Source organism: Sander vitreus, chromosome 4, assembly GCF_031162955.1.
Source record: "Sander vitreus isolate 19-12246 chromosome 4, sanVit1, whole genome shotgun sequence".
NCBI classification, from domain to species: domain Eukaryota; kingdom Metazoa; phylum Chordata; class Actinopteri; order Perciformes; family Percidae; genus Sander; species Sander vitreus.
The window spans coordinates 2437246-2452321 of NC_135858.1; the positions used below are offsets into that span (position 1 = coordinate 2437246).

At 42.0% G+C, this 15076-nt stretch overlaps 1 protein-coding gene across 4 annotated transcripts in view; it reads right to left on the bottom strand.

Annotated features, from left to right (window-relative positions):
• The window catches only part of phactr3b (phosphatase and actin regulator 3b), a 65954-nt gene that overhangs the window by 41278 nt on the left and 9600 nt on the right, over nt 1-15076 (bottom strand). For 2 of the 4 annotated variants that reach the window (XM_078247693.1, XM_078247695.1), the window contains exons 1-6: nt 7459-7696; nt 3423-3581; nt 3168-3242; nt 2904-3044; nt 1213-1437; nt 926-1133 (exon numbers count right to left, since the gene is read on the bottom strand). In XM_078247693.1, coding sequence (XP_078103819.1) covers nt 926-1133; nt 1213-1437; nt 2904-3044; nt 3168-3242; nt 3423-3581; nt 7459-7465 — 815 coding nt within the window. In that variant the 5' untranslated portion in view covers nt 7466-7696. Of the gene's footprint in view, nt 1-925; nt 1134-1212; nt 1438-2903; nt 3045-3167; nt 3243-3422; nt 3582-6510; nt 6669-7458; nt 7697-15076 lie in introns of those variants that run through there. The other 2 variants (XM_078247694.1, XM_078247696.1) reach the window with 2 other exon arrangements.

Sequence of the window (15076 nt, forward strand, 5' to 3'; positions counted from 1 at the left end):
CGTTTGTTCATCTCACCATCTAGTGGAAAGATAAAGCAATTGACTTGATTATCCTAAAAACAATTATTCTCATGGGCAATTTATATCATAAAAGATTGATACTTGATGTCCGTGTATTGATACAGTATTGCCAAAGAAAATATTGCGATACTATGCTGAACTGATTTCCCCACCCCTAGTTAAAATTTGGATTACTCTGCAAAAATGGTGAGCACAGTAAATTCAGTTCTGAGGGTGTACACATTAGCTTTAGGGACATTCCTTGAGGCCATATAAAGGGTAAAAAAAAAGCCATAGGTTTGTATTTATACCTGCTAACAGAAACATTTTGGAGTAAAAATATTTTTACTTTCACTCCCACTCCCTAACTTTAGAACCGAGTCATTTATCAAACGTCTTAGATACTTTCATATTGAAGAGAGCTCCAGAGGTCCTTTAAGTTAGTTAGGAGTAGATCATGGATGACTGCAGTACATCCATGATCTACACAACATATATTTCATATCAAAAATCTTTCAATATTTTTGACATTCTAAAGAACTAATTGAATAATAAAAGAAAAAAAACCTATGGACAGCTTAATCGATAATAAAAAATAAAAAAAATTGTATTTGCAGTCCTTGTAGTCTTATTTTTGGACTGCTGTTTGAGGAGGATATGCTGTTTTTGACAGAGTCCATATTATCTATATTTGTGTGTGATGTGCACAAATGTTGGTCTTGGGGATGGATTATTATGTTCTGTGAACAGGGCCTTTTAACTAATACTAATATGAATAATACTAATACTATATCATTTGAATGGATTTGTTTATTATTTTGTAAAAGTGATAACACCTACAAAATAAAAACTGTACAAACAAAGGCAACTTTATATTTCAAGTACATATATTAGAAAGGCTCCACATCTTGTACCAAAGTCTGACCTGTCCTGTCTATGTTTGGTGGCCAGGGCGCGGTGCAGTTCCTCAATGATGCAGCTCGGGGGCAGCTGGGAGTGTAGTGCCCCGAGGTGGGGGGACCCAGTAGGTGTGAACATCCTGCCTCTCAACAGGGAGCCATGAGGGTCTTTGGGGAGAGTGAAGTTCCTGGGTAAGGTGGCTGGGGACTTCTTAACTGGCACTGAAGGAGCACCTGGAAGGAAAATCATCAACGTGAGACACTGCTGCAAACCAGCTGGGACGTTACATCAGGGTTCTCCTGGGGAACTCACAGTCTAGGCTGCCCATTCTGGTGAGCAGTTTGACTGGCTTGGGTGGAGGAGAGGTGCTGGCTCGTCTAGGCTGGGCCGCTGTCACCTCCGGTTTTCCCTCAACGGTCTCCACCTTCCCCATCGACTGTTCGTCACTGGGGTCGCTCAGTGAGGTGCTCTCATCTTCGCCATCTTCACTCTGACTGGGATCTCCAACTGTCTTGGAGTCTTCAGTCACATCTTGTACTGAAATGAAACGTAAGCGATGGTGAGGCAAACGTTTTGTTTTGTTTAGGAGGTCTCTGTCTCCACCTAGTGGACCGTCAGACACATGGTGTTTCAAACTGAAGCTGCCACCAATATACCATAGCTGCACCAGGATTTTTATTTTAATTTTCATGTAAAAGTTAGGCCGTTTTAATCAACCGGAATCACTCATTTCATTACTAATAATCAATCAATTTATCAGCTTAAAAAAAACACAATCAGGAACCACACTAAAGAAGAGTATCCCATTTACAGTAGATCTACAACAATTAAGACTAAGACTTAGGAAAAAATGGACATTAAGACATGTTAAAAGGGAAAGGGGTTATTTATGGACTGCCTGAAAAATAAAAGCATTGAGGACTCCCTGACAAGAACATGTCCTCTAAAATATAAAGCATCAAGTAACGTATGCACAAGCTGTGCACCACCAGCATTTTCACACTTTGTTGCTTTACTTGAGATTTTTATTTGAGGGTTAGAGGTAGGGTTAGGGTTCATGTGACATGACAGTGTCATGTGTTCAGCACTTTTAGGCGGCCGCCTAAGCAAGACACGCCTGTCGCCTTAACTACTCGCCGTGTTACCCTGTCCTGTTTTCTCCCTTTCTTTCCAAACCGTGACCAATGCCAGTCTCCCTTCTCTGCAGAACGCTTCTTGAAGCTGCACTTTCATATGGCTCTTTATAGCTTTGCTTATTTAAAGCTAATGTACTTGCACTTACTACTTCACCAACTACTCTGGAGTCTGAACCTTCAGGGTTGAAAGCAATTAATTGTAAGTCGCTTTAGATAAAAGCGTCCGCTAAATGACATGTAATGTAATGTAATGTAAAGAGAAATGTACTTGCCCCACTGGACAAGTTAAAACTCAATCAAAATAAAATGGCATGTTACTTCACGTTATGTGCCACGTTATGTGCGTCGAAAGGAGCCAGTTGAGGTGGTTCGGCCATCTGGTAAGGATGCCCCCTGGGCGCCTCCCTAGGGAGGTGTTCCAGGCACGTCCAGCTGGGAGGAGGCCTCGGGGAAGACCCAGGACTAGGTGGAGGGATTATATCTCCAACGTGGCCTGGGAACGCCTCGGGATCCCCCAGTCGGAGCTGGTTAATGTGGCTCGGGAAAGGGAAGTTTGGGGTCCCCTGCTGGAGCTGCTCCTCCCGCGACCCGATACTGGATAAGCGGACGAAGATGGATGGATGGATGTGCCACTCGTTACTAGGGTCGGGTACCGAACAAATAAAGTCGGTACTACCGAGGACGGATTCACTTTAAATCAAACGGTGCCAAAATTCGGTACCCGAGAGCGCAAGCATATCTGACGTCTCCCCCCCCCCCCCCACGTCAGACGGCAACCCCAACGTAAACAACACCAAGAAGTGCTTTGCTTTGTATACTTATAACATTTCTAAATGTGTTATCTCAGACCACAGCACTGCACTCTACCTGTTGAGGCCTCTAAATCGCTGCCCAGGTCTTCACTGGTGCTGGCCAGAGGCGCCACGGGCTCCTCGTCTCTGTCCTCACCATCAGAGTTAGTCGGGGTGTCTGGATCTTCACAGTTACCCCCGCAAGCAAGATCGGACTCTGCATACAGTGCACAGTGGAAGAAAGGACAGTAATGAGTGTGCATAGTAGTTAGGCATCATGTGGCTAAACAAGTGAACTGTGATCAGCCTGGAGTCATATGTCATATCTCTCATTTTGCACCTGTCTCCGTCTCCCCGGGGTTCCTCCTGACGAGGTCATCTTTCTTCAGTCGAACAGCTGCCTTCTTCTCCACCGCTAAACAACACAAACATTTATGAAAACTGGTCCGCTGATTGCACGGACAGTGAAAACATGTGAAGCAGCCTGGGTCTATTTGCAAATACAGCCTCCGTGTTCCCATTTCCCAAGTGATTCCCAAACCAGCCAGCATTCCCCGCCACTGATGAAAGCACGAGTCTATTACGTCACACTCACTTGCAGAGGGCTTCAGCTTCTCATTTTTCTTTTTCCTCCATTTCCAGGGCTTGAAGATGCGTCCCAGGCTGGCCAGCTTGCTGTTGCGGCGTACGGGAGGCGTACGAACCCCTGAGACCAGGCAACCTGAATGTAGCGCCCTCTGCTGGTCCATCACATCTACAACACAAAACAAAACCGGTTGCAAGGCTGCAAGCAACAAAAAACATCCGGAACACAGGCGTTAGTGACATCAATCTGTGGCGAGGCCTGAAGGGATTTCTTAAATCACTTTTAATGCTACGTTTACACGTGGCCGTGTTCATAAATGGACATTTCACCCTCTCTGTTTTCAAAAATAACATTGTGCACAGCTGTCAGTTTTCTGAAAAGTGTACGTTTACACGAACCCGTGTATATATGCCGTCAAGAGCATGCCAAACCTGTAGGTGGCAGTGTAACGAGAAGCTCAAGCCCACGTAAGCCAATCAGAATCCCGAAAATAGCAACAACAGCAACGAATCACTTCCTCTCTTTCTCTTTTGAACAAAGATGGCGTCAGGCATCGCGTCGGCTGCCTAAACCTCCGTTTGTCTCAACAAAGACAAATGAAGTTTTCCAAAATCTCCACTCTGGCCGGACTTTTTGGAAATAATCGTTTTCAGAGTTTGCGTGTAAACAAAGGGCACAAACGAAGGGAAATGTCTCAGCTTTTCAAAATAACCATGTACGTGTAAACGGGGTATAACACAATTGGTTGAATACTATTGAAGTCCCCTCATCATCATGGGAGAGTAGCAAATGTGGGTCACTGGCTGTAAATGCCTTATTGATTCCAGTCTAATTTCTGAGGAAAGGCGAGCGGTGGGAAGAAGACAGAGAATTGCATTGTTTGTGAGTGACTCACATGTTTTCAGGGCAGCCAGACCTTCCTGGCCCCAAACACACAGACAATAGAACGCTTTTAAAAGACACACAGAGAATAAACAAAATCAGCTTCAGCACAACGCGCCTTTTCTAAGATCAATGCAGACATCTGCAGCATGCAATCCCCCAATGACTCGACACTGTTTTAGGCTGTGCCCTTTTCTTGGTGAAGTACACAGGAATGTACAGCACAATTTGACATCATACAGTAGTGACAGAATTGTTCAAATCTTACACGCTGCTCCTGACAGATTGCTATTTTTCCGAGCATACTGCGAAGTCTCCATGTCCATGTGTTTGTTTGGTTGTGTTGTCTTTTGTTGTCCTGTATTTGTCATTATTTTTGGATACTGACAAGAATTTATTCCAGTGTTTTGGAAGGCCTATTTTTGGAGTGGTGTCTTGCAGTTCAGGCTTTAGCGTTTTCACATAATGCTTAATATTTAAAGTGTTTTTTGAATAATTTACACGTACAAATAACAGTTTTCTAATACCCACACTGTGTCAAATAGTCTTAATCTAGGGCTGTAACTAACACTTTTTTTAACTAACACTTTTACTAGCAATTTGAAGAATAACTGACAGACAGAGAGTGTGTGTGTGTGTGTGTGTGTGTGTGTGTGTGTGTGTGTGTGTGTGTGTGTGTGTGTGTGTGAACATGGCAAAATGTGGTCCTGGAGACACCTAGCCCGATTTGGTGTCGCCGCTGGTGTGATCCCATCAGAGGATGATCTCTAGTTTTGTCTAAAAGTCAATATTCAGTTCACTATCATACAGGATAAAGAAACTAAAACAATCTTCACATTTGAGAAGTTCAAATCAGAGAATGCTTGGCATCGTTGCTTGGAGAAGGACTTAATCCATTAATTAGCGTCGATTGACTAATCGATTACTTGACTAATCGTGTGCAGAAGCTTGGATTTCTCACGACAGACAAAGACTGTCAATCAGTGGCTTTTCCTCTTAGCTGGTACTCCGACTTCTCGAAGCACTTTTAAGCCTGCAGGCTAAGCTGTACAGTAGGGATGACAATGATAGACAGACAGAACAGCACAGAGGCTGACTTAGCTGACTGCTGCATCGAGTAGTGGGGGGAGAGAGAGAGAGAGAGAGAGAAAAGAGAGAATAGAGAGAAAGAGAGGAGAAAGGACAGAGAGAAAGGACAGAAATAGGCACTCCTACACAGTCTGGCTCAGACAACAAGCTGACACCTCAGGGAGCCTACCGCTGAGCCGTGGGCTGTGCACACTTTCATTTTTCTGCGTCTAAATCCACATCTGCTCATTTAGATCCCTTAAGAAATTAATTACATACACTTATTACCGTCCCCAGTCACATAATAAGAGGACAAAACGAAGTGCGCTGTGATTTAAGCTGAGATATTCCACAGGGGAGGATGGATTTGGTGGTGATGGTGCCAGCATGTGGAAGGTGGCCAACTTAAAAGCAAGGTTAAAATCAGAAAAATATTCACCCGTTCTACAAAATGATGCAGGGAGCAGCCAGGAATAGATACTTTCAAGTAGGTGCTATGTTTACACAGACTTCCAGCACAGATACAAGCCATCGTACAAACCATTACTAATGTTAGCAGGGCTCAACATAAAAAATCCCCACTGGCCCCCGTGCGGGCCAGAGACTGGCCAATCAGCCCGACATACTTTTTACTGGCCCCGAGCCATCGGGCCATTGCTTATGTCGAGAACCTGATGTTAGTCAGTTAAAAAGTTCACAAGGGGGCTAGGGCTGCAACCAACGGTTAATTTCAATACCAATTAGTCTGCCAGTTATGTTCTCAACTAATCAATTATTGCTTTAGTCAGTAAATTGGCCTTCCTAATTTCCTAAAGCCCAAAGTCATGTCTTCAAATGTCTTTTCTCTTTCTGTACAACAATCTAGCACTAACTAGCACATAAGACAAAGAAAAGCAGCCATTCCTCACACTGGAGAAGCTAAAAACAGAAGGATTTTTGGCATTTTTACGTAAACTTTGCTTCTTATGGTAACCAACAAGCTAGAAGTTCAAGCTGTTTCATCTGCGTACAGACGCAAACAGCTTATTCCCACTGCATTTACATATGCAATTGAACGGATAACATTACAGAAATACAGACTCCGCTAACAACAAAAGGCCAATCATTACTGATCCATGAACAGAAGTGTGTCGAGGCTTTCACTCACAGTCAAAGCTGCTTGACCCCAGACAATGAGAAGCAGGTCAGTTGCCCAAGTCATGTGTGCCTGCCTAGGATGACGAATTCAGGTCAAGCTTGTAGTAACTGTAGCAGCACACCCAGGGTCAGGCTTCCGTTGCCATGGTTACCACGTTGGATGCTGCAGAAAAAGGGGCCCTGGGAGGCAGAGAATCACCACAGCATGAGGAATAGGGAGTTGCTGGGTGGATGGGAAGGCTGTTGCCACAGAGAGATGGAGAGCTGCAGCCAATCGCGGCCCAGCATGTAGCGATGCATAATGTAAGTCAGGGAGCCACTGTATTTATAATTTGCAAGTTATGTTGAATTATTTATTTATGTGTTAGGGTTTTGAGTGAACATTAGCATGTCTTTTGTTTGTGCAAATGCAGAGAAAAATAATCATCTTTTCAAGCAGAGAAAAGAAAATGAATTGTGAAGTCAGATAGTGTACAGTGTACTGCAGCATAAAGCAAAGGTCTGCTGCTGCAGATAGTCTACTGATCCTGCTGAGGAAGCCAAACACAGAGAGCACACACACAACATCCTCATCATCATCACTCGAATTTCTTATAACTTGTTGCCATGAGTTTAATGCTCCTGAGTGTTTTCGGAATAACATAGTTTAAATATCACGAGGAAAAAGTTATGTTTCAGCCAGGGAAATCACATAATGTCTAAAGAAATAACATTTAAGTCGACTAGTCTTCACTGCAAACTCGCTGCTGAACGCCATAAGTGACTGTGGGAATATTATACTAATATCTTAGGAGGAAATAGCACCACTAAGTACCATTTGGTCATAAAGTCAAACACTTACTAAGTCCCAATAGACACGTTACATGAGCAATATGTTTAGGGTAAATGGATGCTTCGCTGCAAATTGACTATAAATTAGTGTAATATTGAGCCAAATAACACATACATACATACATACATATCATATGATACACAGCTATCCAGTCCTCCAGATCTCGGGATTCACATGTTCCCTAAAGAGCCGACAGGCTCAGGCTGACTGGTCTCTGATGATTTCGCAGCCGCGGTGTATTTCAGAAAAAAATTAAAATAGTTATTGTAACAGAACCTCGTTTAAAAAGGTGTAAAAATACTAGTTCAACGGAGACGGGAGCGGTCCGAGTGAGCGGAAACGAAGTGTGAGCGGACGCCGGGCTTTACATCTGTGGCTAGCTGCTAGTGTTGATGGGCCGTGTGGACCCCGCCCCTTTGGACGGGAGGAGGAGGGCAAATAAACTCACACACCCATCCCCTACTGCAAAACACACAGTAGCCTAGCATAGGCTATAAATTACAATTCACACACACACACACACACACACACACACACACACACACACACACACACACACACTTTAAAAGCAAGTTTTTGCTGTAATATTTTTTGCATCAGGTAGCCTACTTGTTTTGGGGTGTTTATAAGTTAGCTTAGGTAGGCTAATTGCAGTATGTAGTCTAAAACAACAACTCTGAAATGTATCTCCATGAAGGATAAGAGCCATTTCTGAGGCTGCAGTTTGTGGTTTAAGTGTAGTTAAATTGTATTGCATACAGAGGTGTTTCTAGTCGACCCTCCCTGATATAAAATGGGGTGGACACAATATAAAAGCAACCCTTAGTGTATTAATACAATTTAGGGCTGCAACTAACAATTATTTTCATGATGCCAAATATTTTTATCAATTACTTGATTCATTGTTTAAAGGTGCTTTATTGTCACATACACATACATGTAACACATACAATTCATTCTCTGCATTTTAACCCATCCCTCAAGGAAGTAGTTGGGCAGCAATTTACAGCTCTGGGGGACCAACTCCAGATCTGAGCCACTGCCTTGATCAACTAGCCTGACAGGCCAGACCAAGATGTTGGGTCTGGGAACTCACCATTGGCAGGGCTCAATCCGAGGGGCGGGATAAACGGTTGTCTTTCAAATAGAGCTCAACAGTCCCGCCCACAGCGGGGTTCCGGAAGGAAAAATACAATGCAATTTCTCCATTGACAAATTGGAGTATAAGCCATAAAATCGTAACCGTCGATGGTAGACTTAAAACCAGCATGCCGACATGACTCGGCGATTGTATATGCTCATATAGACACCACAAATCATGGGGCACTACCCTTGTTTTGAGATAAATGTCTTTTATTCGCAATGTCTTGGATAAGTACTTAATTACCCACAATCCTGAACAATCCCACAATCCCACAGTGATGCCTCTGATTGGTGGAACTCATGCTGGTGAGGAGGGGGGGTGTCAGGGTCAGTACCCGATCTGTGCTGCCTGCACGATCCGTCACGAGGATTTACGACACTGCACGATTCACGATCTGTTCCACGCTTCTGATGTTAGCCTCTGCCGGGAAGCTAACGTTAGTTTAGCTAACAGCTAATTCGGCTATCCGCTAGCTGACAGCTTGATTCAGTCTAAAATAACGTTAACTCAAACTTAACACTGGGTAAAGCCGTCTACAGCTGACGTAACAGCCGTTATATATGTTAACGGTGATTTTCAGGTTTTATTTTGAGGGTCTTTTAAAGTTATTACATGCTGTCTCAGCTAGCGGTTAGCCAAATTAGCTGTTAGCTAAACTAATGTTTGCTTCCTTTGTTCAGTGGTGCGCGGTGGTTTATGGGATGAGTAGTTCCTTCGTTCTGAGATGACGATATGTACACAGTCTTGTACCTTTGACTTTTTGGGGATTTTCTGTTTGTTTTTTTACTCGAAATGATACGTTGTTTGCTTACGAGTCATGTACCACCTGGTTAGCCTAAGGCATGGTCTAAAACTCTTTATATACGGATTTTTCTAGACGTCAATGGGAGAAATGAATGGGAAATTTACTTCCGGAACCCAAGGTCTCTCAGAGGAGGGGCGGGACTGTTGAGCTCTATTCCCTCTGCACGCAATAGGATAGCGCTACAACCAAGCAGAGCAACGAAGAAGGTAGCGGAGCTAGTTGATAGATTAAACTTTTGCCGTATCCGGTCGGCAAAACTCTGAACACATCTTCCTTTTTTAAGAATGACTTCAGTGCCGTTCTTTGTTCTTTTCTCAAAGAAAAGCTTAACTCCAAGTCTTCCAGAAGACCGCTGTTCCCAGCAGCAGCAGCAGGCATAAGCCCGCCCACCGACTCTATACACGATGTGATTGGCCTGACTAGAGTTTGGTTTTTCCAGCTCGCAAGCCAACAGAGAGTTGCTAGAAAGCCAACGGAGAGTAGTGCTATTCCCTGGGCCACCATGCCGCCAAAATGTTGATAAAATGTTAGAAAAATTGTGAAAAATGTCCACCACAATCTGTAAAGCCCAAGGTGACATCTTTAAATTAAAAAAACACTTTACTATCATATGAGATAAAGGAAAGCAGCAAATTCCTTATTTTTTTAACTCTTTGTCAATTGACTTATATAATTATTTTATCTTTCCAGTTTAACAGCACAACAAACCACAAACTGCAGCCTCCAAATTGTTCATAACATTCAATAAACACTACTAATAAACTGACAACTGAGTGTGAATATACTTGCAAATGAAATTCAACGGGAGATATAAGAAACTTATTTTTAAGTGTTTTAATATAGATACAAGTTATCTTGAGCTAATTTTAATATTTTTTATATAGCCCAAAACATATCTCTATGTTAGAATATGTGAATGTATTCTTAAGCGTGTAGGACAGTCTACTGGGTAGGCTACTAGATAACAAATAAATAATGTTGGATATGTAGAAGGAAGAAAAATTTGAAATATATGATTACACAGAAAATACCACAAGTGATCAAATGTAAATGGACTGTATTTATATAGCGCTTTTCTAGTCTTAACAACTACTCAAAGCACTTTTACTATAGTTTACAGGAACCATTCACTATTTACACACATTCGCACACTGTGGCCGAGGCTGCCATACAAAGTGCCACCTGCTCATCAGATAAACACTCACACACAAACACACACCGATGGCGCAGCATAGGGAGTAATTTGGTTCAGTGTCTTGCCCAAGGACACTCCGACATGGCCAGCGATCATACCACCGATTCCGATTAGTAGGCTACTGCTCTACCACCTGAGCCACAGCCACCCATAAAAGAAGAAATATCCTCACACAGTCAGGTCAGTCGGGCACATCAAGCACAAATCCCCTTGCATTAATGCGGGAATACTGCTTTTTTTTATTATTATTATTCTTTTTTTCCTTTAGACTTTATTAATCCCACACTGGGGAAATTCCTGTGTTACAGCAGCTCAAAAGAAAAACAATGTACACACATCAGAATAACACAAATACACATTAAGTAGACATAGGAGAGAAATATATAAATATACATACATAAAGTATATGAACAAGAAAATTTAAGCAATTATAATAGTAATAAAAAAAAGACATGTTTACACAATAAGCACCCTTACATAAACAGACAGTATATAGTATACTTGCATCATACACTCCATCGGCACAGAAGACTAATTATTAAATATTCAGACAACATCACGTGTGATGTAAACAAAGCCTTGTGGTTTCAGATCCATTAGAGGGCCACTCATACACACCGAAGGAAGGCCTGAGCTACATCAGAGATGATAAAAGTCAACGGCTGGATTTCTCCTCAGGGACACACAAGCAGTAAGCAAAGAATGTAAACAATGTAAACAATCATGGTGTAGCGAATCTCATTCAGTATTTGCAAGACTTCCTCTAGGATGGAGGGCATGCCAAAAGGGTGTCCACAAAAACTGTGATCACTTAATAACAACTGACACATGACCTCAAGCTTGCCAACTTAAAGATGAAGAAATCTGAAGCGACTGCAGTAAGGCAGTCACAATTTGCAGTGTACACAAATTTACAATGCTCGCAGTGAGTATAACCATCTTAGAAAAAATATATTAAAGCTCCCAAATCGGAAAAACAGGAGGCTTTCCTGTTCTTCCCATTCTGCCAACATTGCGTGAATGCACTGCATTGTCGGATTTTGAGCTAAAAGTACTGCAGGCCACGGACAATCAATTGTATGAATAATCGAGGGCACTATATAGTGTACAGGCAGCAAAGATTTTGGACACAAGACATAATTCTGTATACAAAGACTGTAACTTTGGAAAATAGACAACAAATTTGATTAACTCAGACTGCAGAACACTGCCATATCATTGCATATATCAGATTAACTTTAGAATGTATTTTTACACATAATGAGGACTGTTATGATGAGTTTGTCCCCACTAATATTAGATCTGCATTAGGAAGGGATCATTTCAGGAGCATTTTTTCAGGGGGGGGGGGGGGGGTATTAAAGTGTTGTGCAGTCACAAGGGAGTAGACAGAAAATGGAGAAGCATGCTCTACATCAGCAGTATAACAGCTCAAACCTGCAGTTATATGGAGTGTCCATATGTGGAACAATTTGCCCTAAAGCACTTTGAAATTGATTACAAACCTCAACCGCACAGTAGTCACATAGTAGTAGTTCAGTGATGGCTGAGAGAGCCTCTGTGTTCCTTATATTAGCCACAAAGTAACAGAATCAGAGAGGGCAGTTATAAGAAAGCCTGACATAATGTTCAGAGTTGACAAAAAAACTAACATTTAGTCCAAAATTCCTTTGCAGATGGTAAATTAATATTAGATATAACTTATAGTTATAACTTAGTTCTGCAATGCAAAGCCAAGATGGGGATGGCAAAAATGCCAAACTTGGGGCTTCAAAGTGGTCGTCCACAAACCATTGGGTGACGTCACAGTGGCCAAGGCCACTTCTTTTACTCAGTCTATGGCTCTAATCAGCAAATGGGGTTCTTGCTTGGTAAATTACTTAATTTATTCATCGATTATCGTACATTTTAGCAATCACTTTTCCAACAAGTCCTCCAAAGTATACTTGTTTCTCATTGCCTTCCAAAACCATACGTATGAGCATTTCCTATTGACAGGAGGCCATTTTTCAGCAGCACCTTCCAAAGATGTTACATATTATGTAGTGTCAAATGATTAAAATATTTAATTGCGATTAATCGCATTAATGTCATAGTTAACTCGCAATTAATCGCAATTAATCGCACATTTCTATCTATTCTAAATGTCCCTAGATTTCTTTTTGTGTAATTATTTTTTCTCATTTTAATGCTCTTATCAACATGGAAAAGTGGATCGGCTTGCTTTGTGCTTTTGTCACCTGGCTTTGACGAGGGGCGGCATCCCGTGTTCTTGGGCCCTCAGCTGTGTCTTAAACTTGTGCTGACTCAGCCGTGTTCTTGGCCATCAGCTGTGTTCTTGGCCATCAGCTGTGTTCTTGGCCCTCAGCTGTGTGCTTGGCCATCAAGTGGTATTTCAGACTGGACGTGCTGCGATGATAGCTCAGTTCACAGCGACAAAACACACAGATCACTTTGGTCTGGTCCATGGAACCATTTGGCAACTTTTTAAAAGTAAACTTTCCATTCAGAATCTTATTGGCATCCACGCTCGCCATCCACTCAAAACGTGACGTTAGCCTACTACTCTTTGGCCGGCTCGCAAGCCCAAACAAGTGTGTGCGGCGTGCCTGTTGTTTTGTTTCCGGTATAGCTAGATCCGGTGTGGTGTTGTAGTTTTTCTAACGTTAGTAGTTGTTGCAACAGCATGTGAAAAAAACTACAAAGTTTACTAGGCCAAAAAGAACGTTAATCTCGCGATAAAAACATTGACGCCGTTAAAATGGGTTTGCGTTAACGCCGTTAATAACGCGTTAAACTAACAGCACTAATATTATGATACAATGCAACCATATGATTAAGACCATAAACATTTTGTTCTGCCACTGCTATGCTTAAGGTTTGGTAAGGTTTATGCAAAACATTATATATAATCATAATAACAATAATAATAGTGTTTGCTATAATAACATAGTTTAAAGGTCCAATGTGTGGGAATTTCTCCCATCTAGCATTGAGATCATATATCGCAATCAACTCTCTCGCGCCACGCAGTTCAAAGTACGTATTACAGCTACGGTAGCCTTCACGCTTCAAAAAGCCGGTCTCTTGCTCTTTTCAATATCCTTTTTCTTTTTCTGGGCGAAGAAGAAGAAGACTCCTGTTCCTGAAATTTGGATTTTGAATACGTGTGGTCCTCCGTGTTTCCTTCTTCAAACTTGCCGGGGGCCGGGAAGCTACGATACCCGTTAGCAGCATTAGCAGCATTAGCAGCAGCCGTGAGTTTATCATGTGACAGCGAAAACGCGAAAGGCGGAGCAGTATGTCCTGTATGTCCCTTACCGGCTAACGTATTTCAAGATGGAGCATGAATATGGAGCGTCTACCCCAGTTCATGCGAATGCAAATGTAAAATTTCAAGCCAAAAGGAATACTTGGAATTGATGGTGGTGGTAAATATTCATGAAAAAGGACAAGTTTGTGAACGGGCAACACGGAATTTGATAATGAACAACTAAACATGTTACACACTGGACCTTTAAGGATGTTATAATAGGCTTTGTTGATCCATCTGTCCACCCCAAAATCCTCCCTATGAGGTTTTGCTACTTCCAGCTTTGTTCCTGACCATATAGAGTCATACTTCTAACTGCAGCTAGAGGCCCTTATTATAAGTAGATTTACAAATGAACAAATGACAAATGCTATAATGTTTATGTGAGGACGGTCTAGTTTTCTGTCTATTTACTGACTCAATTTATCTACAAATCGTTCCAACAGTAGCACGCTTGGCTCATGAAACAAAGCATGTGATAGCTCCAGTCCTTTCAGCAAGTGAGGCTGGTAGAGAATACGCACTCTATTTGTAGAATAAATAACTGGCCAATTCTGTGTTTGGATTCTTTCTAAACAGCCATACTTTTTATTGCATGGGGTTAGCACATTAGAATGGCAGTTTGGTGCTGATTAGTAGCTTTTCATTTTTTTTAGGGCTTCAAATCCAGCAACCAGTTTTAGCAGATTTTTGCAGCTTCTGCCCTGACCCCATCCTTCACTTTCTTTTAACACTGCTGAGAGAATCAAGTCTGTCAGCGATCAGGCTCTCCATTCCTACTCTGGGCTTAAGCATTGGCTTTAATTACATCTGCCACAGTGAGCAAAATATCTCTTTTTGTGATAAAGCTCTCACTAGGCTGTTTGTATTCCCTCTCTGTGGGATGCAGTGGAGATTTAAAAAAAATTAAATAAAGACAATGACTAAAAACAATTCTAATCTGGGGGGGTCTAGAGCTTTTTTGCTTGCTTTCGCAGGGCATCCAAGTGATCATATCACAGCTCTGATTCCATTTGTCCATTTGTTTCTATCCTCTTGTTGTGGGGATAAGGACGTCTAAAGGATCAGCTGGATGCTCTGCTGTGTTCTCGTGTGCAGCATATTGCTTTTACTCGGCTCTGAAAGGAATTAGGTCAGCACATGAAACATTCATAAAAGATACAGTATGTGTAAATGGCTGACAGCTTAATTCAAGTAGCTCTCCCCAACATGCCTAGCTCAGTCGCTGGGCAGGTCTCTGTTACACACATAGTGAACTCAATTTCTTTCTTAAAATGAAGCATATCA